The sequence below is a fragment of the Ricinus communis genome, chromosome 7 (assembly GCF_019578655.1).
Source record: "Ricinus communis isolate WT05 ecotype wild-type chromosome 7, ASM1957865v1, whole genome shotgun sequence".
NCBI lineage: Eukaryota > Viridiplantae > Streptophyta > Magnoliopsida > Malpighiales > Euphorbiaceae > Ricinus > Ricinus communis.
In genome coordinates, this window is record NC_063262.1 from 26,737,432 (window position 1) to 26,764,672 (window position 27,241).

Below are 27,241 nucleotides of genomic sequence, written 5' to 3' on the forward strand. Positions count from 1 at the left end.
GATATAAGAATATATCCGATGTATATATGAATTTAAAAGAATAAATATAAAAAAAGTACCATGTAATTTTAAGTATATTTTTTTAGACAATAGAGGTATATAGTTATAAATTGTGAGAAAGAAAATTATTTTGCTATTAAAATTTTTCTTTTTTGATTTGTAAGAATTTAGCCATTTTCATTTCGATCATTTTATATTATCATGTTGCTTGTATTTGATAATATAAATTTAAAGTTTAATAACTCCTAACTCCATTATTTGACCGTCAAATCGCAGTTTAAGAAGTTTTCGATTTTATAAGATCGATTTAAGGGTTAAATAATCAAATTAAAAATTGTTAAGCTATAAATTTATATTATCAAACTTGAGCAATATGATAATAATAGCTGATAGGACTGAAGATAACTAAATTTTTGCAAATAATATTTATTTAACGGCGATATATATTTATAATCATATACCTTTTTTTATCTGAAAATAAAAATACATATTTAAAATTATTAATCAGTAAAATATTTAAATAAATAATAATTTGGAAAGAACAAACCCATAAATTCTTCCCTCATGAGCATTCCGAGAAGAGACATTATAATATTTTAAGTAATGGTTTGTAGTGTGAGAATGTTAGTGGTCATGGAATGTATCCAATGTCGCTGGTTTTGCTTAGAAGGGATGGGCAGGAGCTACTAAATCCAAATCCAAATTCATGTTCATGTTCATCTGGTGATGAGGCTATTAATAATGAGTATGACTATTTTTGCCAATAACTATAAGCTGCGCTGCAATGACATGGTATTTGTATGGTGGTGCATGCCCCTGTCAGTGCTGCTGAGGTTGTGCAGTGGTCCACATGAACCAAACCTTTTCATGTATTTTCTCTTGCTTGAAAATATTTATCTCCTCCTCCCATTTCCTTATTAGAAGCAACAATCTGGCAATTGCAGATTTATATCCTTGTAACACTTGTAAATCTGCCCTGTAATTGAGTAATTAATTAGTATATTAGTCCCTTTTTAAAAAAAAAAGAAAAGTTGTTAAATGTTGAGCATATTTGTTATGAATATTATAAATATTCAATTCATAAGTAGAAGTATTAATAAATAACACTCTTTTTTATCTCTAAAATCTTAGCCGTCTCTTCTTTTTTTCTTGTTTTTATCAAAGTTTCATCTTTTGGCCGACCGCCGATATTAATATTTTTAAAAGAAATTTTATAATCCTCCGTTATGAAGGTTTTAAATTTTTTTCTATAAGAGTTTTATAGTAATCCATATAGGGATATTGAATTCTCCCTCTATGAAAGTGGTAAAAAAAAAATAAAATTAAATATATGATATCAAATAATTGGACTCATGAAAAGACATTTACAAAGTCGATATGTGCTTAGCACCGTCAAATGGAGCGTTCTTTACGTAGAATTACAATTTCCTGCTTTGTCAACTTGATTGATAATTGTTACGAGTAGATTTCTTTACTTGTATTTTTTTTATGTTTATTACTATCGTTTATATTATTCATTCTCATTAATGGAATATCCTTTCAAGATGTACTTATTCATTCTTATTAATGAAATATCCATATTTTTTCTCAAAAAAAAAAAACTTTTAAATTTATTCTATCATTCTATCATATAATTACATTTAATTTTTTTTATCTAATATCTAAAGGTAGTCTAATTAATTTAGAACGTGTCTAATACGACCCTTATAAATAATAAAACATATCTCAAAAACTTTAAAAGTAGCATAAATTTATTATATGAATAGAATTTCCGTAAATTTATTCCCTTTTTGTTTTCCTTTCCTTTTTAGTTTTCTCTTATTAAAAGTACCCAACAAACTCCTTTATGTTTGTTGGTTGCGTTAATATTAACAACAATAATTGGAATATGATGTTATTAAAATTGATAAAACATAATTAAGTTACTTGCCAATTGTAAAACCTGTTGCTTTTCTTGTGTTTGTTGCTTTGTTAGCAATAACAATTAACTATGTAACTTGGAATCTAATTAGAAGCTTAGTTCTGACAGAGCACAGTTATTTAGCTAACTATTTAAAAGAGTCTCTGAAAGTACTTAATCGACCCAAATCAATTGTCTCTACATGTGAAAGGAATTGGGATTACTAAAAAAGAAGAAAAATATTAAATAGCTAGTACATTTTTTTTTACTTATTAATAAACGTCAAGAAGATCTATATATATATATATATATATATATATATATATATATATATATATATATATATATATTACTATTGGAGAGAGACATCGTACATAGCAAGCAAATCCAACAAATATTATACTTGTACATACAAAAATGGTGCCCTACACGATAAGTATTTATTATATTATAACTTATACATAAGCTCATCAAAATTTTGCTACTATGATATTCATATATTTTTTATTTATTTATTGGAGGGTAAATGACCCATAGACTGCATAACAGAGAATAATTATCATTTTACACTCGCTATAAAAGTAAAAACCACCTAGTGCAAAATAGAAAACTCAAACTCGAGACTTCTGATTACTATCTTTTTATATCTTATTATACAAATGATAAATTTTAGAAATATTGTTTGATGATGAATAAAAGAAACTTAAATTTAATATTTTTATTAGCTTTATAAATGAGATCAACTAAATCGCTTTCTAATGGTCTCAAATTAATTTTTTTTAAATAGATTTAGTTTATTATATCATTCGTAGATGAGTTGAATTAAATATTGATATGTGATGCATTTGCACTAGTTAATTTATTTAGTATTATTAACCATTTATAAAAATCAATCAATACAAATGTAACACTTAATAAATAATGTCACATATAATTATATAATTATTTTTATTTACACATGACGTGATAAATTGAATCTATCAAAAAAATTATGATATAAAACCTAATAATTATCTGTGCATAGACAGGAAAGCCAAGATTATAGACAGTTTGAAGATTGAAAGTGGAAGGTTGGATGGGAGAAATGGTGGCGCAATCAGTGGGTGAGAATAATAATGGAGGAAGAGAAGCTAATGATACGAAAGCAAAGAAGGATCACAGGAAGAGGACTCAAAGTTCACGAGCATAAATACACAAAAAGACGGCTAAAAGAAGGTCCTACTCACAGCCCTTTTTATCTTTTCCAGAAAAAAGTCTAAATCATACACATATTTGGTTGTCACTAACCCAATAAAGCTATTCCTTCCTATCTTTCTTTTATTTTCTTATATAAATTTTATATTGGAATTTAACCCTTATTCATTTTTATATAAGTTTATACATGTATACAAGAATACCAATATAATAACATCAATTTGTGGCTTTTATGTCCTCAGGTACAGGAGACACCAACAAAAGGATTCTAAATCTTTATTATTATATTATATGGTGCAGACTGTATATATATATATATATATATATATATTCTGACTTACATGGCAGGTAACTCTCATATTGTTAATTCAATTTTATATTTTATATTTTATATTTTCTACTTGTGTGTGTTCTATTCACTAAGTACAGACAGACACCAGAAAAAAAAAAAAGAAAAATTAATTTTCTAACTAACAATTTCAATTTTATTATGTTAAACGATAAGCTAGCAACAGCAGGATTCATTTGAAACAAATTTCTTTTTCTTTTTCTTCAAAAATAAATTCTGTATATGTTAAGGAATGGGGTGTGTGACATCTGTACATACCATACATAAAAGAACAACTTGTAATTAACCAAGATTAAATTAAAAAAAAAAAAAAGAATCAAGAAAGAGTACAGCCAGCTTGTAGTGACAAAACACATACCAGCAAGACTAGGAATATAAAATTATTTGTACATTTAATTTAAAGGGTCTTGTCAGAAAGAATAAATTATGTAAATAATATAGAGATTAATGATCATGAAGAATTGGCATATGCTTGCCATAGGCATCTTCCAGGGTTAAAAACATATATCAATCCAAATTACTGCTGCCTCCGATTGCTCCTGTGTAAATAAAAAAAGAAGAGAAAAAGAGGACATGGAGAAAGTGCAGTGAGGAGAAGGAAAGAAGATTTGTGTGGTTGAGAAACGTTGAAGAGGAGAAAGGGACCAGACCCAAGAGATTAAAATAGTCAAAAGAGACACAGATGGACTTGCAGGGTTATGAAAATGAGGTTCCCAGCATTTGTTTTTTTCTTTTTTTGGGTGACAGACATAAAAGACAGCTACGTGGCACCAACAGAAAACTACCAGAAATTCTGTAGCTCTCAGTAAACCTAACAGAAAATAACCATCACAAACTACAAAGCAAAATAAATGAAAAGAAAAGAAAGCAATAAAAAAAGAGAAACAGTATTCTATGTTAAATAGAAAATGGAACTTGTTGGCAGGCAGTTATTTCTGTTCATGCTTAAAAATCTTCTTCATTTAAAAATATTTTTTAAAATAAAAATAATAAAAAGAAAAGTTCTTCTGTCTGTTACAAATATGGTCGTGTTGGTCATTTTACTTTTTACCTAACAAAAGAGATTTGTTGAAAAAACTTTATGATTCAAAAATTTATTCTAAGTTTGACATGAAATCGGTTTTGCAAATCCAAATTGATGAAAAGGACCACCTACCGGACCGCTTGACCGATAATTGAAAAGAGTTAAATATTTTAATTTATTTTATTTTAATAATTTAATTATTTTATTAACAAAAGAATAACATGGTATATTTTTTTTAAAAATTATTTTTACCATATGTTAAATTTTTTATTTATAAAATAATTAAATTAAAATTAATTGATTGGAACTAGCTAAAATTAAAATTTTATGATTATATTTGATAACTATTTATATTATTATTTTTTAATATATGATAATAATTTAGACTATTCATTATTCGGTTATACTCTTGTAGTTCTTCTTCGAATAGACCCTATAAATGCATAAATCAGAAAGAGAAAGTGTGATACATACTAAAATTAATGAAAAATACAAATATGAAATGATATTTTCTTTTTCCTGTTCTCAGCAGTAACCTTCTGCAGGCACCCATGAAATGATAGCAAATCTGTAGATCCATTATTTGAAATGCAGTTACAGTTTTTGCAGGAGACATGCAGCTTTTCGCCATATTCAAGATTAGCTCTTCCATAAGTAATTATTAATGCAAAATTGTTGCAGACAAGAGAATTAGAACAGCTCCCAGTAGCTATCAGAATCTGACCTTCGAGGAACAAAAGAACGTTTTCCACATCAAACACTCGCATCCCTCAACTTTTTCTTCTTTTTTTTTTTTCTTTTTGAATTTTTCATCAATTGTATTCTTATTCTGATCGAGTCGCTATAGATGATAAAAGGATAAAATTCTTCCAATAGATACGATTTTAAGAATTTAATCTCGTGATCTTTAACTATTATTTCAATAAATATGATTTTATAAATTCGAACTCGTGATTTTAGTCGAGTAGTCTGTATTTTAACTTCCAACTTTTATTTTATGGGTCTCAATGCGATATCTTAAAAGGAAAAGAAGAAAAATAACCTAGATTACACATGTGACTTAAAGTGTAACAAAATTTATGATTATAATTATTTTTATTTTTTTTCCTCCAGCTGTTTTACGTACGAAATTGTGGTTGGTCGGAAACATGGATTCTTGCAGAACTCTATTATTTCAGGAACAGTGTCAATATTCTCCAACCAAAGGAAAACCAGGGGCGCATGGAGTTTTCCTTCTTATAGCCACTGTCAAGTAGTATACACTATATTTGCAATTTGGAGTTATATATCTATTCAATCATTTGCACTTTTGGTTTTCTTTTATTCACACAAATCAAAGATTTGATCTAAGTTTTTCTTTTCTTTAAAAAATGTTCTAATGATTTACATTCAAATATTAATGTAAGTTCTGACAGTCTTAAGAAGAAAAAGAAAAGAAAGAAAGGGCAAGTTGAGCTGAGGCCATATATAGGGATTCTGTTTCAAGGCAGGCTATTACAGTGACTTTTTAAACTCTTTTAATATCTGTGCCTATGGATGAATGGGGAAAGGGGAAGAAGCATTACTGATAGAAAAGAAAAGGGGAAGAGGGAAGCATCTGTATCAGTATCAGTATCATATCATGAAGAAACTAACTGGCAATGAAAGGTTTGTTGGTAGCCATGGCTTCAGTGGTCAAGAAAACTCAAAAACTCAACAAGAACAAAGGACAAAGAACAAAACTCAAGCCCGTGAATGTTGCATGTGATCATAAAAGAGCTGTTATAATCAGTGCCTCTTCTTGACACCTTGTAGACCCACTCACGTGTGCCTTTTTGTCTCTCTCTTTTTCTTTTTCTTTTTTTTTTTAAATAATTTTTTCACATCAAAAATTGAAAATCTTTCATCTAATTGTATTTAATTCATAACATATTATAAAATAAATACCCATTTTAGAGAAGACAGGTACACGTGGACAAGAAATTAATAAATGCCAATATAGCAGGCAGCCTTGTGTACCTAAAATTTTGTATTTTCAATAATTGTCAAATAAATCTATGAATTAAGCTTGAAATACTATAGTTTTCGAGTAAAAGCAAAATGAATGTGTCTTAATTTAGTAGTAAAATGAGACCATTTTCAAAATCCATTTCATAGTTAAAAAACATCACTAAACTGAAAATAAATAAATAAATAAATAAGGGTAATCATGAATTCCTTTTTATGTAAATCCTTGGCTGCATAGATTGATCATAGGTCTATAACATTTTTGTACGAAAAGAAATATTGGGTAGTCACATGTAACAATATATTGACATGTGGCATAAAGGCAGGCATATATTGCTGAAGATAATTTAGTCCCAACCAAAATTCACAGAGAGGATAAGAAGATAATTAAATAGAGAGCCCCAAAGAAAAGAATGGAGAATGAACATTAATGCCTATAGCATTATCAAAAACATTCATAACAATCAATCTTTTTGTTTTTTATTTTATTTTATTTTTTATATGCAATATTTTCATAAGCTTTGGACTGCTCTCTCTATATAAACTCAAGTTTCATTTATTTTTTTGGCAGACTCAAGAATCTTTCTTGTAGCTCAAACACACACTATTCCCTCTCTCTCTCTCTCTCTCTCTCTCTCTCTACTCGGCCAAAAACATACACTAAAAACATGACTGGTGTTAGTCTTAGAAGCCTTACATTCATGTTCTTCATTGCTTTTCTAGTCTGGTCATCAAGTTTTGAGACTTGCATTGCTAGAAGAGGAAGGCACTGGAGGCATGGCAGGGGTACCTCGGCTTCTCTGTATAATAAGAGGAAAGGGAAAAGCCATGGCAGCAGCAGCAACCACCACCAACATAATAAAGGATCAAAACCAAAACCTCCATCTCATAAAGCTCCTCTATTGCCTCCTGCTCCCACGCCACCTAAAGACGATGCACCACCGTCATCAAGCTCACCAATCAAAGGTTCTGCAACCTTCAACGTCCTTAATTTTGGCGCCAAGGGAGATGGAAAGACCGATGATACAAAGGTTAACCTCTGATTACCATACATACATAACGTTAGATGCTTTTAAGTGCTTTCGGTAAGAAAAGAGTTATTGCATGAAACATCAATGTGCTTCCCTTAGCTTGTATGTCTCTCATTGCCACAAATTCGAATTGATGCAATTGCAAGTTCAGTTAAGTTCGTTGCATGTTAACCAAACTGCATTTTTTTTCAAGACTCCAAATTAGTTTTCACGTTTTATCTACTAGAAAATGGCAAGAAAAGCTCCATTCAAACACACTCCTAGCTGGGCAAAGGCCATTGGAAAAAGAATTAATTCTTTCGTTATGACATGTTGCCTTCACATACTGTCTCATTTCACATGCAAACATAATTTTTCTTTTTTTTTTTCATATTCCTCTGAAACATGATTTTTTTTTTCTACTGCAAATTCATGCAATTCACAGATGATGCAATCAATGTCATTTTCAAGCACATTTCCATCCATAAATTATAGCTTTTACATTGGCCATTAACTCAAAACTGCATCATGCTCGCAGCAAAAGAGTAAAATGGCCATAAAAACACTTTTTTTAGATCTCGTGAACCTGAAAGAAAAAAAAAAAATTAGTATATACATGTAGAACTTAGTATAGTATTTTTATAAACCAATTTGATTTCCCCCAGGTTATGAAAACTTACACGTGAAAACAACAAAAGAAAGCTAACAAGTAAAAGGATACAAACAAAAAGACAACAGAAACACAAAACTAACCTAAGGAAGGTGGGCTCCACGCCATATATATATATATATATAGTTAAGACAGTTTGGTCTACGGCCACAACAATAATTGTGTACAGTTTGGAAAAAACCAACACTAACAGTAATTCTTTGTAGATAGTTAATGTTACCCAGTAAAGAATGGTGTGTTATGGTGCATAACAGGCATTTCAAGCCGCATGGGCAGCTGCTTGTAAGGTGGAGGCATCAACAATGCTCGTTCCAGCAGAATATATATTCCTTGTGGGACCTGTTTCTTTCTCTGGTCCATACTGTCAAGCAAACATTGTATTTCAGGTAAAGTGACAAACATTCCCATAAACTAATAAGCAGATGCATTCCAATTTAAGTTGCTCAATATCGGACGCTAAATTGTCCGGCTTGACTACTTATATTTCCTTGCATTCGAGTGATGTTTTATGGAAAAAAAATGAATAGTCCAAGCAACAGATATTCTATACTGAAGAAAATTGCAAATACTGGAAATGAAGTAGGCTGATGAGTTAAGATTTTCTCAGCTGAATGGCAAGATTATTGCTCCAACAAACTCCTACGTCTGGGCTAAAGGTCTTCTATGGTGGATCGAATTCACAAAGCTAAAAGGAATTACAATTCAGGGAACAGGCACCATTGATGGGAGTGGCTCAGTATGGTGGGAAGATTATCCACTGGATGATCCTGAAGATGATGAAACAAAATTAATTATTCCACTAAACAACACAGTACAACAACATCCACCGATGCCGGTAATTACCTTCCTTTGTACTTCAACTACAAGACAACCTTTATTATCCACATCTGATCATGCTTCTTTTCCAAATTGTGTGGCAGGTAAGAAGTGAACTCGGTAAGAAGATGCCAAGCATCAAGCCCACAGTAAGGACCACTGATCAACATTGAATATTTCTATTACAGCTCACAGCCATTCATCCACATAACATGATTGATTTTTTCCTCTTTTCACAGGCACTAAGATTTTATGGAAGTTTCAATGCAACAGTCACGGGCATTACAATTCAAAACAGTCCCCAATGCCACCTCAAGTTCGACAACTGCATTGGAGTTGTGATACATGATATAACCATCTCATCACCTGGTGACAGTCCTAATACAGATGGAATCCATCTACAGAACTCCAAAGATGTGCTAATTCACAGCAGTAATCTTGCTTGCGGTAATTACATTTTTACTCAAAGATAAATAAAATTATAATACCATGCTCAATTAACCAATATAGGCCACACATCAAGCTTCAATCCTGACAAATAAGAGTAAGACCTACAGAGTTTCAGAATAAAAGAAAGGTTCACAAGCTAAACACTACTAGAAAAACTGGTGAATTTTAACGCCACTGTTACAGTTACAGACAGAAAAGGTCACATACTTTTTAGATACCTGGGATAGGATTCTGATAAAACAAGGCACAACCTTATCCTTCCAGTGAACTGTTTCCTCAACCTTTAATAACCACTAGTTATTTGACACGTAGCAGCCAACAATCTCTGACTTTTAAAATACTATAGCCATCAGAAACATGACATGTGTCATACCCTATGTCGCCATTGGGATTAGGTTAGACCCTAAAGACCACAAGTGCACATCTTGTGTTGCACTTATCAAGTTTCCTTTGCTGCCAACCCCTCTCCAATTGTTGTCCTCTTCATGTTTTGGGCCTGACAAGTTTTAGCATAATATAGCTAGCCACACACGTAGAACATGTTAACATGTCAAGTCATACTAGAATAAGCCCCATAAACTAGAAATGACTGCATTAGTATTAGAAGATCATATATTAGATCAATTGTTGAATGATATATAAATTTCACATTCATGCTGAAATATACCAATGCCATAATTTATGCAGGAGACGACTGTGTTTCCATACAAACTGGATGCACAAATGTATACATACACAATGTGAACTGTGGGCCAGGACATGGAATTAGCATCGGTAGTCTGGGACGGGATAATACAAAAGCTTGTGTTTCCAACATCACTGTTCGAGATGTTGTTATGCACAACACAATGACAGGTGTCAGAATTAAGACGTGGCAGGTATGCATACCATCTATGATCCAATTTTATCCACTACCTGTCTAGCCAAATTGACTTTCACTAACCAAAACACCTCCAAAACCAATCACGAGAGTCATGAGACTGACCAAGAATAACATATCATTTAACAAATTAAAAATTTGAGTTGTAAAGTCAACAAAAAAGGTTTCTAACATTAATATTTCATTTCATGTAAGTTCAACATTCTCCAAGCACTCTTTTCTTCACGAGTTTGGAATCTGACGAAGTTTAAAAGAAGAAAATCAAAATTTTTGAGAGTCTTTGAACAATTAAGACTTGAAAATGGATGAATATACCAATTAAGACTTTGAACAAAGTCCAAGCTTTTCAATAGCTCAAAATAATATTTTACATTGCTCCTAAATGTAACGTCTCCAAGTTTATACTTCAAAATTAGTGCTAGACAAACAAATTTAAACATAAAATGTTATAGCTTTAGTAAACGTTACCATAGCATTCTAACTTAACCAAGTATCTAGTAGCACTTTTCATATATTTTTCCAAACACATTGCAGGGTGGATCAGGCTCTGTACAAGGGGTACTATTCTCCAACATTCAAGTTTCTGAGGTTCAACTTCCTATAGTGATTGACCAATTCTACTGTGATAAAAGCACATGCAAAAACCAAACAACAGCTGTGTCTCTATCAGGTATCAACTATGAAAAGATTAGAGGGACGTACACAGTAAAACCTGTACACTTTGCCTGCAGTGACGCCCTACCATGTATAGATGTAAGCCTAACTACAATAGAGCTAAAACCAGTGCAAGCACAATATCACATGTATGATCCTTTCTGTTGGCAAACTTTTGGAGAGTTGAACACTCCTACTACCCCTCCCATTGACTGTCTACAGATTGGTAAGCCATCAAGCAATAGACCTCAGTCCGATCATGATGTATGCTGAGCTTCCCACAGATTACTACGGTGTATTGACTTGTGTGGTTGGCATGATTTTCCAACCCCTATTACACCATTAGCTTATTAGGTAAAGGATTTATATAGTGATTGTTCTTCAGCGTGATTACATATTAGATTCCATTGCGTGGGAGTATACAGGCAGTATTATCAGCAAGAGTTCAATAGTATAGTATAAGGTAGTGTTGTTTGCAATTTGTTTAATTGTGAGAGAGTATACTAAGTTCTTGATTTGTGGATGTGCAATAAATAATGATTCAATGAATATCTATCAATGTTCGCAAATACCAACTGACGTGTATGATTGGAGCAAACTTCATGAACCATCCATAATTAACAAAGCAAGTATATTTTCTTAGCAATCACTGCAAGGGTCGATGAATCTCCTGCGTAATCAAGAAAGTTAACCAAGCTAACAAATTCAGATAACTCTCCGACTAAGTGCATCCATCAATGCATATCAGACACCTCGTTTTTCTATCCATGCCAAATTCAACTAATTTCAAGCTGACCATCACATCCCTCTTTAACCAGGATAAGACCAGTTTTGCCACTAATTAAAGAATGGCAGTAACGGGAAGGAAATATAAGAAAGACTCACTGGAATTGCATAAAAAGTTACTCAAATGGCAAAAATCAATCAGGTACATAAGCTTAATCCAAATTTCACTCACATAATTCATTTTTTCCATTTTGTTAAAGACTAAATAAGAGAAAAGAAGCCAAAGACTAAATAAGAGAAAAGAAGTTCATATCTTCAAGAGAATGCCTTCTATAAACTCCAACTGCACAAAATGCTTTGCAACTGACAAAACTGGATTATTCTCTAAAATAAGTGCAGCCACTTTTAAGAGCTGTTGATCTAACAAGCATAAACTCAACTAATCTGAACTACAAAGAATTCAAACCCCCAGATTTTCGTCAAATTAAACTTGAAGCTAACAATTCAAACATCAGAAAATAAACAGATATCAATTAATCAACAATCATGAAATATACTGCAAAAACTAACTTACAAGAGAACGATAATTTCTTCCTTTCTCTTCACCAATCAATTCCTGCCGACAAGCATACGCCTTTAACTGCATTTTTCCCAAAAGCAGAGATCTTTATTAGCATAAACGATTTTTCTCTTCTTCCCTTCGTTCTTTTAACTGTGCAGTCCAGTCAAACGGAGCCACTTGGTGCCGTTTTCGGTTACTATTTCTTTCCTGAAACGGTGCCGTCTTCTCTTTTCTTTTTCTTTTTGGCCTTTTTCATTCTCTTCTCTGCCTTATCTTATCTAATCCAATTTCAACGTCACTGCTCAAAAGGCAAGCTCAATAAAGAAAGCTACTTTTTGGAATTCAAAGGCAAACCAACAATTAAAAACACCTCTAAACGACTAATACAATAGTCAACACTTCCACATTTCAATGGCAAGACTCTCAGTGAATGAAATGGACGCGTTAGGAAGGAGACTTGCTACTGTTACTAACCATCTAAACCCGGTTGCTCCATCTTCAAATCATAGCCCAATTGATTTATCCAACACTTCATCAATAGACAATTCCTATCATAGAATCCACGGAGAAGTTTCTAATGAACAAGTCATTTGGAAAAATGCTTGTGATGAATATGGGAAAGAATTCACTGACATTATTTATGAGAAAGCAGTTGGTGAAGGGATTGCAAAGGTTTGCCATTTCTGTGTTAATGCTTGAAGGGTATTATCCATTATGCTTAGTTTCGTATAAAAGGAAGTGGACTTTGTATAAAGAAGTTTGATTTCTCTTGTTTTATGTTATTGTTGTAGATTACTATTAATAGGCCTGAGAGAAGAAATGCATTCAGGCCACAAACAGTTAAAGAGATGATTCGTGCATTTAATGATGCTAGGGATGACAGTTCTATTGGGGTTATCATTCTAACTGGAAAGGTAATTTCTTTTTGCTTGTTTTCTAATCACAATATGCTTACTCAACTTCTTTCTTATTTCAGTTCCAATGCCAGTTAAATTTTATGCGTATTTATAGGATTTCTTGATGTTAATTTCTGTGGAGACTTGTGTTTGATCGGTTATTATGAAATAAATTTTGCTGCAGGGAACTAAGGCTTTTTGCAGTGGCGGGGATCAATCATTAAGAACCGCGGATGGTTATGCTGATCCTAATGATATGGGCCGTCTCAATGTTTTGGACTTGCAGGCACTAGTTTTACTCTCCATGTTCTGAACTTGAGTTTAGTCTGTACTTGTAATGGGTATTGCTTGCCCTGTTAGATATGAGCTTCACTACAAAAGGCTATATTTTCATGTTCTTCAATAAATTTCTTTTCCTAAAATGCCTCTTTCATCTCATCCTAAAGCCTCAATGCCGTGTATTAAGAGGTTATCTTAGTTATGTTGTTTTGCACCTGCAATCATTGTCCAGTTATTGTGGTAACTCGATTAGTTGACTAATCTTGCAGGTACAGATTCGGCGTCTTCCCAAGCCAATAATAGCTATGGTATGTACTTGTTACCCTGCACATTAATAGTCTCTTGAGTGCTTGAGATTTTCTGGAAATATTATTGTGAGACTGTTTGATCTTATGCCACATCCTTACTTATCACTATTCACAGTTCCTTAACCAGAAATGCAATTCCTTGAGATAATCACAGTTTTATTTATTTATTTTCAGTACTTTATATAATTCTGTACAAATCAGGTTGCAGGTTATGCTGTTGGAGGGGGTCATGTGTTGCACATGGTCTGTGATCTCACAATTGCAGCAGATAATGCTATATTTGGCCAAACTGGTCCAAAGGTATCTCTCTTACATCCTTCTTTTATCTTGTTATCTTATACTTGTTACAACTTTTCCTGCTAGAGCAAATTAAGCATCCAAGTTTCACCAATATTATTCTTTTCTGGTCACTCTACCTGTTTAGTTCGGTGTTATTTTAGTGTCTGTTTTATTCTTCCTCTTCAGGGACTAATTGCTGTTCCTATTGACATAACTTGTCTTCTTTTTATTTCCATAATATGACAGGTCGGAAGCTTTGATGCTGGTTATGGGAGTTCCATTATGTCCCGTTTGGTAAGTGACTAATCACTTCTTTTGCGATTTTGCTGGGAACTTTCTCCTATTCTACTGCTAGTGTGTCCTTGTCTGGTAAACATATATGCTGTATAAATAGGTGATTTGAGCAGATTCCGTTTGATATTTTCTATTCCATGTAATGCTGGAACATGGATTCTGGTTAAAAAGGTTGGACCGAAAAAGGCAAGGGAGATGTGGTTTCTAGCAAGGTTCTATACAGCGTCTGAAGCAGAGAAAATGGGCCTTGTAAACACAGTTGTACCAGTGAGTTCACCTCTTCTTCCCTCTTAAGGTTCAACAGCAAGTAGTACACCTGTTTTGCCCCAAGCGCCCTGGCAATGCTAACTCTCAATGTTTGTCGTGAATATGTTTCAACAGCTAGAAACTTTGGAGCACGAAACAGTTAAATGGTGTCGACAAATACTAAGGAATAGCCCAACTGCAATTCGTGTACTTAAGTCAGCTCTTAATGCAGTTGATGATGGGCATGCTGGACTCCAGGTTCCTCCAAACCAATTGCCATACGAATCGCATTCTTATTGTCTCATCCTTTTTTTCTTTCTCTTATAACTGCACATATAAACAATATTTTCTCTTGCAGGAACTTGCTGGGAATACCACACTTATATTCTATGGTACTGAGGAAGGCAATGAGGGGAAGACAGCATATATGCAACATAGACGTCCAGATTTCTCAAGATTTCCGCGACGACCTTGAGATGCCTACAATCACTGTCGTGTATATTTCATCATTGCTTGCTGAATGTGAATTTGAAGTAAATTCTGATGTTCTTTCCCTTTGTTGTATTGTTCATATATGCCCTTTTGGCGTCCATCATCTTCCCTTTCAACAATAAAACATGGAATCAAGAGTCTTTGTCATTCTTGCCCGCACTAAATTGTTACTTATGAAATAGATGAGCATTCTATTTTTATGTAGTTATTATGGAAATAATAATGTCTTAGTTGGAGTTATCTTTAGCTTTTCATGTTTTAACCCATGAGCGGATTAATTTTCATGTATCACATTGCGAATATTATATTTCCTTACTTTTATGATCCATTAATATGGTGATGAAAAGACTCGAATTCAAGATCTCTCATTTTCATAAATGAGAATATCAATTAAAATATTTAAACATTTTAGTTTTTAAATTGGCTTTTCTATTTAATTACCAATAACAATTTTACATTTATAACTCAAAAATATAAGTTATTATACTTATTTTAAGCTAAATATTAAGCAACTCTTAAAATTCTTGTGAAAATTTTATTTTATTTAAATAATTTAATACAAAAATTTAAATATTTATTTCATATATTTATAATATTTATAATAAATAAAGATAAAAAAATATATTGAAACTATACATAATAAAAAAAGTTAATAGAAATTTTACTTTAAGCATAGAATATATCTTTAAAATACAACTAATTTATGTTATATTTTAAAGTGATTTTTTTTTGAGTTAATAATATTAATAGTTTTACAAAATATAAATACAAGAAAATTTAACGCTTAATATATTTATATATTTTCTACCATACATCTGGGCCCACATCCACTCACCTACAAAAACAGTTTGTTTTGTCCAGTAATCTGAAAACCTTTATTTTCTATCTCCTCTGTTTTTGTGTTTCTCTATTCCACGCCAGCTCTACTTCTCCTCTCACTCAGCTCTCAAGCTTCGAATTCAAATAACAAATTTCCCTTTTCTGATTACCTGATTCCAAATTCACAAATCCCTATGATTATGCAATTCAATTTTAATTAGTTAGCCAAGATAAACAAAAGACAATCATGAGTGGCAACGAATTTCGATTTTTTTTATCTTGTGATATTAATTTACCCGTAACCTTTCGCGTTGAGAGATTAGAAGGATCTTTGCCTTCTGCTAAATCTGCTGATTCAGGTCTCCGACTCTATTTGTTCAATTTCATGTTTTAATTCAACCTTACATTGACTAAAAAGTTTTCTCCTTTTTATTTTCTTTATCTTATATATATAATTTTTAAAGCTTCGACTGTGCTGCAGGTACTTATTCAACAGCAGAGGAGAGAAAAGCAGAGCTGTACGTTGAGTGTGCATTGTATATTGATGGTGCTCCTTTTGGTCTTCCCATGAGAACAAGGTAATCTTTCACTAAATTAATTGCCCTCTTTCTAAAAATAAAAACTTTGCTTTTGGAATTTATGACAGTTGTTTTCTTTCTATTATTAGGTTGGAGTCTACTGGACCATCTTATTGTTGGAACGAACTGATTACTTTGAGTACTAAGTATCGAGACTTAACTGCCCACTCGCAGCTTGCTGTTACTGTAAGTCTGCGACTCAATTTTTCAAGCCTCTGTTCTTAGGTTTTCTTTCAAGTAAAATATGTGTGATTGTGTGGAATTTGAGTGTGTGTGACGGTGGGGTGGATGTGTAGTGGGAATTCTACTTTATGCAATTCGGAGTTCTGCTTGGGAATCTATCAGATTCTTAGATTTGGTTAAGGAAAAAAAGTGTTTCTTTGTAATGCCGTCAACAATTTTACTGTCTCTTGTTAAGAGTGGATTGAATGCCATTTTGTGAGGTAAAAGATGTGTATTTGAAGCACATTTTATATGTGAGAATAACTGAAGCGCTATCAAATATTGATAAACCATCTCAAAAAGCTATCTTTCTGAATGCATATAGAACATGGGATACCCATGAATTTCTTCTCGTCTTCACATATTCAGGTTTCTGTTGTTATTGATAGTCAATCTACTTGAAAATCTAGGTTTGGGATGTTTCATGTGGGAAAGATGAGGGACTGATTGGTGGGGCTACAATTCTTCTTTTTAACAGCAAGATGCAACTCAAAACAGGCAAGCAAAAGCTAAGGCTTTGGCTAGGAAAAGAGGCTGATGGGTCATTTCCAACGACTACTCCTGGAAAGGTTCTTAATAATAGATGTTTTAAATATGGACATAATATATGTTTTCTTGGATAATTTTTGCCTTAAGTTTACTTGCATGCTTTCAAGATAGGTCCCAAGACATGAGCGGGGAGAGTTGGAGCGTTTAGAAAAGCTTGTGAATAAATATGAGAGGGGACAAATTCCATGTGTAGATTGGCTTGACCGTCTCACATTCAGGGCTATGGATAAAATCAAGGATCGCGATAGCTCTAGAAATGGAAGTTCCCACTTATACTTGGTCATTGATTTCTGTAGCTTTGAACATCGAGTTGTTTTTCAGGTACTGCCCATCTACAGCTATCAGACTACTTTTTGGGCTGACTTTCTTTTTTGGTTTGAATCTGCTTCCATGCCATGATAATGTCTAATTATTATAGAAATCTTGAGCTTTTATCTTATGGATATTTTGATATTTAGCAACAAATAGAAATACACCTCTTTGAATTGGCTATATCTGCGCCTTGCTTAGTTGAGTATTCTGATTTGTGCAATTTGATCTTTACCTCAACTCTATATCATTTGTGCTACAGGCCAGACCTCTGTGCCACTCTTTTAGAAAGTGTCTATTATGGACTACCTGTTCATGGAGGTCATATAATGAAAGCACTCCTTGTTTTAGCTCCCTATTATATATCTACCTCACAGGAATGGTTCTGTTTTCACTTTTTTAGAAAGTGTCTAATATGGACTACCTGTTCATGGAGGTCATATAATGAAAGTACTCCTTGTTTTGGCTCCCTGTTATATATCTATCTCGCAGGGATGGTTCCTTCATGTCTTTGTTAATCCCACACGCTTGTATACATAGTCACTTTCTTAAAGTTGCTGCATTGACAGGCCTATTTGAAACATTGCAATAGCTTCGATTCGCACATTCTATTCTAAATACTGTTGATAGGACAATTTAATAGCTACTTTCACTTGTTTATGAAGCTGTACAAATTGAAGAAATGCAAAGAAACAGGCATATGTTTGACAAGAATTATTCTGTCAGTTTTGTGCTGCTGGTTTTGCCACTTGTATTCATGATTGACACCTAATTTCTCAATGAGGAATATTTCATGGTCTTGAAATTAAATTTTTTGGCCATGCAAGCATGGGAAATTAATATTAATCTTGTGACGGCAGTTGGAAAAAAATGGACATGGTTATTACCTTTTTGTTCAATGTGTAGGAGTCAGGAGCAAATTTCTTATTGCCATCTCCAATAACTTCATCAAATGAACTTGTTATCGTGTGGGACCCAGAACTAGGAAAGATAAATCCCTCTGAGCACAAGCAACTAAAGTTAGCAAGGAGTTTAACTCGTGGTATCATTGACAGGGATCTGAAGCCAAGCTCCAATGAACGAAAGTAAGCTTAATCTACCTTAAAAGATGCAATTGATTTGCTTGTTTAATCTGGTTAGGATCATTTGAAGGTAATTTATTTTTGGTAAATGTATTGGTATACATTGAATTATTAATATGTTGAGCATCTCACTCAGAGATGGCAACAGGTATAGGGTATTTAAGGGACCCAATCCGATCCATGCTTAACAGGAAGGATATGGATATGGTCTAAACGAATTTGGAATGGGTACGGATAGGATACTAATATATTTATATAAATAGCTTTATAATAATAATTTAATCTCATTACTATTGATTTCTTATTTGTTAAGATAATTCTTAAAATTTATTTAATACTATGTACACCCTTGGTTCCACTTTGATAGGCTTTCTTTTTTCCCTTCTTTTTCATCCACTCCAAAATATAGTACACTTTCCTTTTCTGATTGTTACTTTAATAGTTAATTGTCAAAAATACCTTTCGTTAATTGACACAAGTATCATCATCTACTATTAAGTTTCAATCTTCTTTATTTTGATATTGCAGCCTTTGTCAAAAGTCCTACAAGGCTATTTTAGAGAGAAAGTGGCAAAAATTAATTCTATGCACCAAAAAAATTCTAAAATTTCTTAATTTTTATATAAACTCAAAATAGCCTTTCAATGTGCGAATGGAGAAAGTATGTATTTTTTATTAAGGTACAAGTAAGGTATGGGTAGAGCTTATTGGGAGGCATCCTATTTGTTGCTATAACTTACACATTGATAGGGTCTGTGTCCCATACTCTGGTGCCTTGACAGAAACAGTTGGATGACGCTGCATTTTGCGGAGGATTCTCATGTGAGAACTCCTGCAGTCTAATAGCTGGACTATTATTTAATTGTGACATAACTAATCAAACTTTAATTTTTCAGTGGGTTTTAACGTGTAGTCATGGATTGATTTGATCATTTGTACCGTATATATTTTCTTAAATATTGATCTTTTCAGCAGTTGTTTTTCTTAAGTTGGAGGTTTATCATTTTAGCTTCTTGTTGTTTATAAGGTCAATACAGAGAATTCTAAAATACCCACCAACAAGGACTTTGAATGGAGATGAGAGACAGCTTCTATGGAAATTCCGTTTCTCATTGATGTCTGAGAAGAGGGCCCTCACAAAATTTCTTCGCTGTGTTGAATGGAGTGATGTTCAGGTCAGCATTCTTCTATTTTTGGTCCTGTCTATTGTTATTCCCAACTTCATGAAAATCACACAGGTTGGAATAACGTATTGGTGTCAATATTTTGTGCTAGCTATTGATTCAGTAGTTGGCTTGGATTAATGATCATATTAGGACCTTCTGATCTTAAAAGAAACAGAATATGCTTTTATCTGCCTATTATTTTATTTTTTTTATGCTGCTAGTGAATGAGAAATAGATCTTTGAAGATTGTTGTCGTGATGCATTTGCAGGAAGCAAAACAGGCACTAGATATGATGGGTAGGTGGGAAATGATAGATGTCTGTGATGCTCTGGAACTTCTATCGCCTGTTTTTGAAAGTGAAGAGGTGGGTGTTAGTCTTCTTTTCCTTGCAGATGGTCTTGGATCATGGTGTTCTAGGGAAATTTCTTTGGGCATATTATTCAAAACTCTGCAAAATTATCCTTTGTAGGTTTTTTATTGGGGGGGGCGGGCCATAACTAGATGATGACCTTTGAAACCTTAAAAATAATTCAAGAGGTTGTATAAAAGAACACACATTAATTATCGCACTGTCACTCTTCGTTGTGGTTCATAAAGGCTTAGCATGCACAACATATCCTAGAGAAGGAAATTGTGAATTTGAAGATTAACCTGGCCTAGCCTCATTTCAATTATATGTAGAATTATAGATTTATCCTGTCATTGATTATTGGTGATTGGAACTTTGGATAACAGGTTCGTGCATATGCTGTCAGTGTTCTTGAAAGAGCTGATGATGAAGAGCTGCAGTGTTACTTACTTCAACTGGTTCAAGCTCTTCGGTTTGAGCGCTCTGATAAATCTCGCCTTTCCCAGTTCCTTGTCCAACGATGTATTTAAGATGCTGGAAATTCAAATATGATGCTTATGCTATATTGTAATTACTATGCAGTTAGTTTGCTGCTGGAGCTGAGACTGTTCTTGTCTTTGACAGCATTAAATAACATTGAGTTGGCTAGCTTTCTTCGTTGGTATGTCGCAGTGGAGCTTTATGATGCATATGCCAAAAGCTTTCGTTCTACCTACGAGATCCTGCAAGAGAATATGATGAAGGTGCGAGTCCTTATGTGTTTAGTAACCATTTCTGCAATTTAATTTCCAAAATATACATTGTCATTAGCCACTAATTCTGATAGATTATTCAGGATATTTTCCTTTTTATCTAATTTATATCAATTGCAACTTATGACATCTTTTGGGATTGAAATTTATTACTATTTGATAGATCCAGAGAATGCTTAGATATGGCTTAATTTCCTTGAAAATTATGATATATCATAAAAATTACACATGCTAATGGAAGTGCTATCCATAAACAGTCGTTGAATGTATATGTATTCTTTCACTAGTAAAGCAAAAACAGAAGTCACAGTATATTAGTTTCTATTACTTATAGGAACTGCTTAAAGATTTCGAGATTTAAAGTCTAGCAAGTATAGCAGGTAACATTGGAGTCTATCTTTCCTGCTGGAACTTCAAAAAATAAAAAAGCATTTGGCTGCACGGAATGTCTGTTAGGAAGAAGATAAAGCAAATTGAGGTGACAACTGGTGCTAGCTTATAATAAATCTACCATATAAAGCAGTTAAATAATGAACTACAGATGTCAATATTACTGATTTTGAATTGTGTCTGTCACTTTGGTAATTATATGTACTTCATCACAGTTGCCAGGTGGTCCAAATGGAGAAGAAGATGGATTCAAGTTATGGCAGAGTTTGGTGCGTCAGACAGAATTGACAGCCCAGTTGTGCTCTATAATGAGAGATGTAAGAAATGTGCGAGGTAATACTCAGAAAAAGATTGAAAAGCTTAGACAACTTCTTTCTGGTCTTCTCAGCGAGCTTACCTATTTTGAGGAGGTATGTGTTGAATTGCAAATTACTTTCTTCATTGATCACAATTCCTATTAAGCTTCTGAAGCCTCTTGTCATTTTATTCTAGTGCCTTTTAAACTGCAGATGGCCGCTGAAATTTATTTATTATTTGCAAGTAATCTGTTGTTCTGCTATATTTTCAGCCAATACGATCTCCCCTCGCTCCTGGTGTCCTCATCACTGGGATTGTACCATCAGAGTCATCAATATTCAAGAGTGCACTGCATCCATTGCGTCTGACTTTCCGAACACAAAGTGGCGGAACTTGCAAAGTCATATTTAAGAAGGGTGATGATATTCGGCAAGATCAACTGGTAAATGCTTAGCACTAGCTAAGAAATCTTAACAAGGCACTAAATCTGATCTCTCTCAAGTTTAATTCTTCTCTCTCTTTAACATCCCCTCCCCACCCACCCACCCATACACACACAAACACATGCAAGCATGCTTATATCCACATGCGTATATTTGAGGAAGAATAGTGGGAAAGGGTGTTGAGAGTTCAAAGGCCTTGCTATTTCTGAAATACTTACCTATATGGTCTTATAGGTTGTTCAAATGGTATCCCTAATGGATCGGCTACTTAAGTTGGAAAACCTTGATCTGCATTTGACTCCATATAAGGTGCTTGCTACTGGACAAGATGAAGGCATGCTCGAATTTGTACCATCACGATCACTGGCTCAGGTATTTATCCTCCAACAGGTGCTACTTTTGATGTCTAATGCAGTCATTGCGTGTAATTTCCTTCTTCTGCGAATTAATTGAGTTCAGAAGCACCCATATTATCCACATGCGCAAAAGATTTACCACATAGTAAAGTGGAGCTATAGCATAGTAAATTCATATTGATATACATGCAGGCTATTCTCCTCTTCATGCCTTAACTGTTGCTTACAGGTAAGTTTTAAGAAATTTGTTGGATTGCAACCATTGATTTTTGCTTTGCCTTTCACACGATTGCCTATTGGCTTGTAAACTGTTACTTGGATCTCTTATGACAGTGGACATGTAACTTCTGTGAGTAGTGTTGAGATCATTATATTTACTTCAATTAGGTCTACAGCATGTCCAGGAACCAAAGGAAGAGACAGGGTCTTAATGTTTTTCAAGATGCTTTACAAACAGACCCATTGGTTACTTTATTTCTTCCATTGTGCTTGCTGAAAATAGAGGGCTTTTTAATTTGTTTGCCTAGTGTTCTTTATTCATGTTCGCCAATGTGGATTAGTTATCAGAAATGGAGCCATAGATGTGGTGAAGAAACTGATTTGCTACATGTTAATAAGATGTGTTCCTCTGAAATCCAGATTCTCTCTGAGCATCGCAGCATTACAAGCTATTTGCAGAAGTTCCATCCTGATGACCACGGGCCATTTGGGATTACAGCTACCTGTCTTGAAACTTTTATAAAAAGCTGTGCTGGCTATTCCGTCATCACTTACATACTGGGCATTGGAGACAGGTAATCATTTTCTGAGGTACATTAAAATTTCTATATTCTGGGGCTATGTGAAATTTCAGATGAATTAAGAATCTTTAATTAACAGTTCAAAGTGCAAAGGGCAATGCCTTGTTGAGGTGCAAACTTGATATACAGATCACCTGTAGTGAAGTCTTAATTGGGAGAAAAAAGAAATGCTCAGTTCTTTTCACAATATATGAAACATAATATCCTTTTTTTTTTCTCCTCCCTTTCAATGTTTCGTTTATTTGTTTGTGCCATTAATGTTCATATGAGATCTGAAACTTCTTGATTATATGCTATTGGTATTGTGATATTTGTGAAAGTTCTACTATCGATGTTCAAACTTGGAATACAATATTCATTCTAGTGCCTTAAATTCCTTGTAACTGCTAAATGTCTCAATCAGATATAGAAGTTTTGGGGTGCTAATTTGTTTTGCTCTGCAGACACCTTGACAACCTTCTACTTAGGGATGATGGGCGTCTTTTCCATGTTGATTTTGGTTTTATTCTTGGCCGAGATCCTAAGCCATTTCCACCACCAATGAAGTTGTGCAAGGAAATGGTTGAGGCAATGGGTGGTGCAGAAAGGTGTTTTCCTTTTACCTATTTTTGGAATTCCTTTTCTTTTGTTAACTTTGATGTCCAGCTTGCTGGATAAGACAAATGGATTTATGACATGACTAAGAGTAGGTTCAAATTGGTAAATTTTTAATTGGTTTTTCCTACTTTTCCTTCCGCAGCCAATATTATACTAGGTTCAAATCATATTGTTGTGAGGCGTACAACATTCTTCGAAAATCTAGTAACCTAATTTTGAATCTTTTCCATCTGATGGCTGGTTCGAATATTCCTGACATAGCTACTGATCCTGAAAAGAGCATTCTGAAGGTAACCCTTTTTACAAGTATAATCTGTGATTCATCCAGGATTACATTAATCTTCTTGTGTTTCCTCTGCTGATGCTTGCAGCTTCAAGAGAAGTTTCGATTGGATTTGGATGATGAGGCTGCAATACACTTTTTCCAGGATCTCATCAATGAGAGTGTCAGTGCACTTTTCCCTCAAATGGTTGAGACAATTCATCGTTGGGCTCAGTACTGGCGCTAACGTCAGAAATAAATTAGGTTTTACCCAAAACTTTGTAAATATATAGGTAATGGTTTCGTTCTCTGTACCTCATCCTGTTTGCCTGGTTGCTTTGTTTGAGTTCTAAAATCATGTTTGCAGAAGATGAAACTGACTCCTTTCGTTGTAAAAGTTCAATTAAAATTAATTCATGAGTGGAGCCTGTGATGCTCTATCTGCATGTGTGTTTCTGTAAATAAATGTTCGTCACTTTGCAGGGAGTATCTAGAACCAGAATGCAGCTCTTCAACGTCTCCTTACTGACATAAGTGACAAAGTAGAAAAAGACAACTCCTCGACAGTGATGACTTGGGTATCATGTCAATCTTTGTCTCTCAATTCACTGCATACAGTGCTATATTCTGATGGGTGTTTGAATTCCTTAATTGTTTTATTCGTCGGTGCGGTTTCCAACTCTACCATTCTCACAGTGTGCTTGCTGAAATTGACAAAAATAGAAGGGCTTTAATTGTTTATATCTGCTACTTGTTGGTCTGATCTAAAGAATTATGTTAGCGACTTGATACCTAGTGATCTGAGGGAGGAAATTCGTATGATAAATGATAGGAGAAAGCAGATTTATATGCTTTAGGAACATATGTATGTATATGTATTGCTTATCTGCTGCTTGTTTTTATATCATTGCTCCTAAAATCTGCACTTTCAATCTCTGAGCCAGTTCCTGTTTTTCCCCTACCAAGAGGTTGTTTATTGACCGACCTGAAGAGTGAAATAGTAGGGAATTCTTGCTTTGTGGCAGCAGAGGGATCAGATGTTTTATATTTCTACATAAACATAGTATCTGTGAAGTAGTGTTGTTGTTTATCAAACATGTAACTTGTTATCATTTTTTCTTGTGTCACAAGCCTGGTTGTCAGTTTCAAGGATGGAAGATCCTTGACCAAATGAAGTCTGTTCCAGATGGAGGTGGAGACAAACAACTGTGTATATTGTTTTTTCTTCTTTTGGCCTAACATAAATTAAATCAAATTCTAGCATATTATCATCACCTTTCCTTGTACCATCATATCATTCTTTTAGGGACCAATTAGATATCATTCCTTTCTTCCTTTTTTTTTTTTTTTTTCCAATTTTTCTTTTGTATGTGAAGTTGATATATGACTAAATTAAGATATTTTTTTATTAGTTACAAAGCAATTCTATATTTCCAGAAGTATAAATATTTCTGTATTTCTAAGGAGATTCTTGGGTGAAAAACTTGCCCTAATATTGTAGCAATTTGTTTTTTGTTTTAAGCAAAACAAGTTTGAATTTGGACAGCCTAGTAGCTGGTATATAAAATTAACATTTCCTTTTCATTTTTGTAAAGGAAGAGTTTCCAAGCCTCTTTCCTAGTCAAATCAAATGTTCCTCGCATGATAGAGAGACGTGGCCATGGACAGTTTTAGATGCGCTGTCCAAACCAAAACTGGACCAGTCAATTTAGAAGCCTGCCCTTAATCAATTGTTCGATTTATCCGGAAATTAATTCAAAAATTAAAAATGAAGACGATATTAATTTTCAGTTTCTTTTGATATCTAATCCCATTGTTTAAAAAAAAAAAAAAAAAAAAAGTATGGTACTGTGATTTTGTTCGAAAATTATGTAATACATTTATTTTTTTGCATAACAATACACATTACGATTATAAAAGTTATAAAATATTATAGTTTAATTTCTATTAATTTTTAAAGTTTCAATTTCCTTTTTAATATTTAAATCTGAGTCAAACTGAAACTGCAGTGAACCTGACCCATCTCTAAATGAACCGTAAAACAGCGATTTCAAGCCAGTTCAGAGCCTTGATCATGTCTATTCCAATATCATTGAGGGGGAATCGGGCCCAGCAGAAGCAAGAGAAGGGGCAAAATAAAAGAAAAGAAAAGAAAAGCAGATTTGTCTCCCCCCTGCAGCTCCTGGCATAGAGTAGAGAGTGGACCACCCATCACCACCACTTGCATTTGCATGACTGAGGCTTCACTTAACAAAAACTACTTGGGTGATAGATAGCCACCTGACAAGTATACTCACTCTCTATGTGTCTCAATATTCTCCTTCAGTAATTACATTAGAAAATCTTCCTTGGATCCTTACCCTTTAATTTTGAGGAAGGCAGCAACAAGATTCTTATTTCAGTAAAGGAGGCAACAATGTGCAAGTGCTCCTTTGGCAAGAGATTTGCATAAAGACAAATTATCAATCTCGTAACACCTTTTCATATAAATATGCAACAACCCAAAAAGAATAAAGAAAACCCAAGTAATATTGTTTTTGTTTAGCTGTTGGATGCAGGAAGAAGAACTAATTAGTTCTTAAATTTTCTATTTCAATTATAATTAATTAAGCATATGATATGAGCATGTCAGAGTTATTAAATCTAATCTAATGCGCCCTCACAAGAAAACAAGTATGATGTGGATGCTGCAATATAACTTTAGGTTGTGTGGTTGGCTATGATTTTGTGAGAGTAGACACTCAAATATGAGAAGGGTTCCCAGCCATGACAAGGCTCCAAAAAACCAGTCAGCCTCAGTTTTTAAGGTATTTGTGGCTGAAGCTGCCCTTGCTTTTTCCCCATTCCGTCTCATCAGCTTTATTATTATTAGCTTCTTCCTCAAAATTCTCTGGATCTTCAAAGCATCTACAGGCGCTGCTGTCCCATCATTTTTATTTTTTGTATTTTCTCCATGTGTTATTTCTGGATTTTGCGATAATGGTGCTTCATTTTCAGGCTATTCCTCTCGAAATCTATATAAAAAAAAAAAAAAAAAATTAACTTATCATTTCTAATCTTTACAAGTAAGCATTTTATTCAACTATTTATGATTTATACTTCACTTCATAAGTTTAAGATTTAAGTTCAAATTTAAGCCTTGATTAGTAAATTCTTGTTTAAAAATCTTGAAACTGCTAAAAAAATTATATATATATATATGTAATTCTTTGAAATTTTTTAAAATCCAGTCATGAAATCTAAATATTAAATAT

The 27,241-nt window shown here is 33.5% G+C and overlaps 3 protein-coding genes and 1 long non-coding RNA gene across 7 annotated transcripts; 3 read left to right on the top strand and 1 right to left on the bottom strand.

Moving 5' to 3' along the window:
* The first annotated feature begins 6,875 nt into the window (after positions 1–6,875).
* On the top strand, positions 6,876–11,508 carry LOC8282586 (polygalacturonase At1g48100). Its single transcript, XM_002525315.4, has 7 exons — positions 6,876–7,484; positions 8,388–8,519; positions 8,741–8,968; positions 9,054–9,098; positions 9,189–9,396; positions 10,087–10,277; positions 10,814–11,508. The coding sequence occupies exons 1-7, from the start codon at positions 7,122–7,124 to the stop codon at positions 11,204–11,206; spliced, it is 1,560 nt and encodes a 519-aa protein (XP_002525361.1). The 5' UTR covers positions 6,876–7,121; the 3' UTR covers positions 11,207–11,508.
* LOC112535770 lies at positions 8,213–12,365 on the bottom strand. 2 transcript variants are annotated; one of them, XR_007216645.1, is made up of 3 exons: positions 12,234–12,365; positions 8,977–9,895; positions 8,213–8,900 (listed from the first exon to the last, which is right to left on the bottom strand). It is a non-coding gene; the product is annotated as an uncharacterized LOC112535770 (long non-coding RNA). The 2 variants fall into 2 exon arrangements; XR_003079850.2 differs by having other exon boundaries at positions 8,977–9,919.
* A 267-nt stretch (positions 12,366–12,632) lies between these two features.
* LOC8282587 (1,4-dihydroxy-2-naphthoyl-CoA synthase, peroxisomal) lies at positions 12,633–15,261 on the top strand. Its single transcript, XM_002525316.4, has 9 exons — positions 12,633–12,893; positions 13,013–13,135; positions 13,302–13,403; positions 13,666–13,704; positions 13,906–14,004; positions 14,230–14,277; positions 14,449–14,544; positions 14,659–14,781; positions 14,882–15,261. Exons 1-9 carry the CDS (start codon positions 12,633–12,635, stop codon positions 14,996–14,998), a joined length of 1,008 nt encoding a protein of 335 aa, XP_002525362.1. The 3' UTR covers positions 14,999–15,261.
* Positions 15,262–15,883: 622 nt separating this feature from the next.
* LOC8282588 (phosphatidylinositol 3-kinase, root isoform) lies at positions 15,884–25,426 on the top strand. 3 transcript variants are annotated; one of them, XR_007216643.1, is made up of 19 exons: positions 15,884–16,193; positions 16,316–16,412; positions 16,502–16,598; positions 17,045–17,203; positions 17,295–17,504; positions 18,399–18,577; positions 19,602–19,749; positions 20,010–20,105; positions 20,477–20,612; positions 20,715–20,833; positions 21,448–21,642; positions 21,801–21,971; positions 22,207–22,344; positions 22,968–23,122; positions 23,572–23,715; positions 23,868–24,015; positions 24,097–24,280; positions 24,471–24,565; positions 25,119–25,426. XR_007216643.1 is itself a non-coding variant. In XM_002525317.4 (18 exons), exons 1-17 carry the CDS (start codon positions 16,082–16,084, stop codon positions 24,232–24,234), a joined length of 2,442 nt encoding a protein of 813 aa, XP_002525363.1. In that variant the 5' UTR covers positions 15,884–16,081; the 3' UTR covers positions 24,235–24,280; positions 24,471–25,426. The 3 variants fall into 3 exon arrangements, 1 of the variants encoding a protein (XP_002525363.1); XR_007216644.1 differs by having other exon boundaries at positions 16,132–16,193; positions 17,113–17,203; XM_002525317.4 differs by having other exon boundaries at positions 24,471–25,426.
* The last annotated feature ends 1,815 nt before the right edge of the window (positions 25,427–27,241 follow it).

Bases quoted from the DNA above. Each gene is read 5' to 3' on its own strand.
- LOC8282588 (XM_002525317.4), top strand. From the start codon at position 16,082: ATGAGTGGCAACGAATTTCGATTTTTTTTATCTTGTGATATTAATTTA. The intron at 20,106-20,476 runs GTGGGTGTTAGT...TTTGGATAACAG, and splicing joins CTGTTTTTGAAAGTGAAGAG to GTTCGTGCATATGCTGTCAG. The intron at 20,613-20,714 runs GTATTTAAGATG...TGTCTTTGACAG, and splicing joins CCAGTTCCTTGTCCAACGAT to CATTAAATAACATTGAGTTG.
- LOC8282587 (XM_002525316.4), top strand. From the start codon at position 12,633: ATGGCAAGACTCTCAGTGAATGAAATGGACGCGTTAGGAAGGAGACTT. The intron at 13,705-13,905 runs GTATGTACTTGT...TGTACAAATCAG, and splicing joins CCAAGCCAATAATAGCTATG to GTTGCAGGTTATGCTGTTGG. The intron at 14,545-14,658 runs GTGAGTTCACCT...ATGTTTCAACAG, and splicing joins TTGTAAACACAGTTGTACCA to CTAGAAACTTTGGAGCACGA.
- LOC8282586 (XM_002525315.4), top strand. From the start codon at position 7,122: ATGACTGGTGTTAGTCTTAGAAGCCTTACATTCATGTTCTTCATTGCT. The intron at 7,485-8,387 runs GTTAACCTCTGA...GGTGCATAACAG, and splicing joins GAAAGACCGATGATACAAAG to GCATTTCAAGCCGCATGGGC. The intron at 8,520-8,740 runs GTAAAGTGACAA...AGATTTTCTCAG, and splicing joins AAGCAAACATTGTATTTCAG to CTGAATGGCAAGATTATTGC.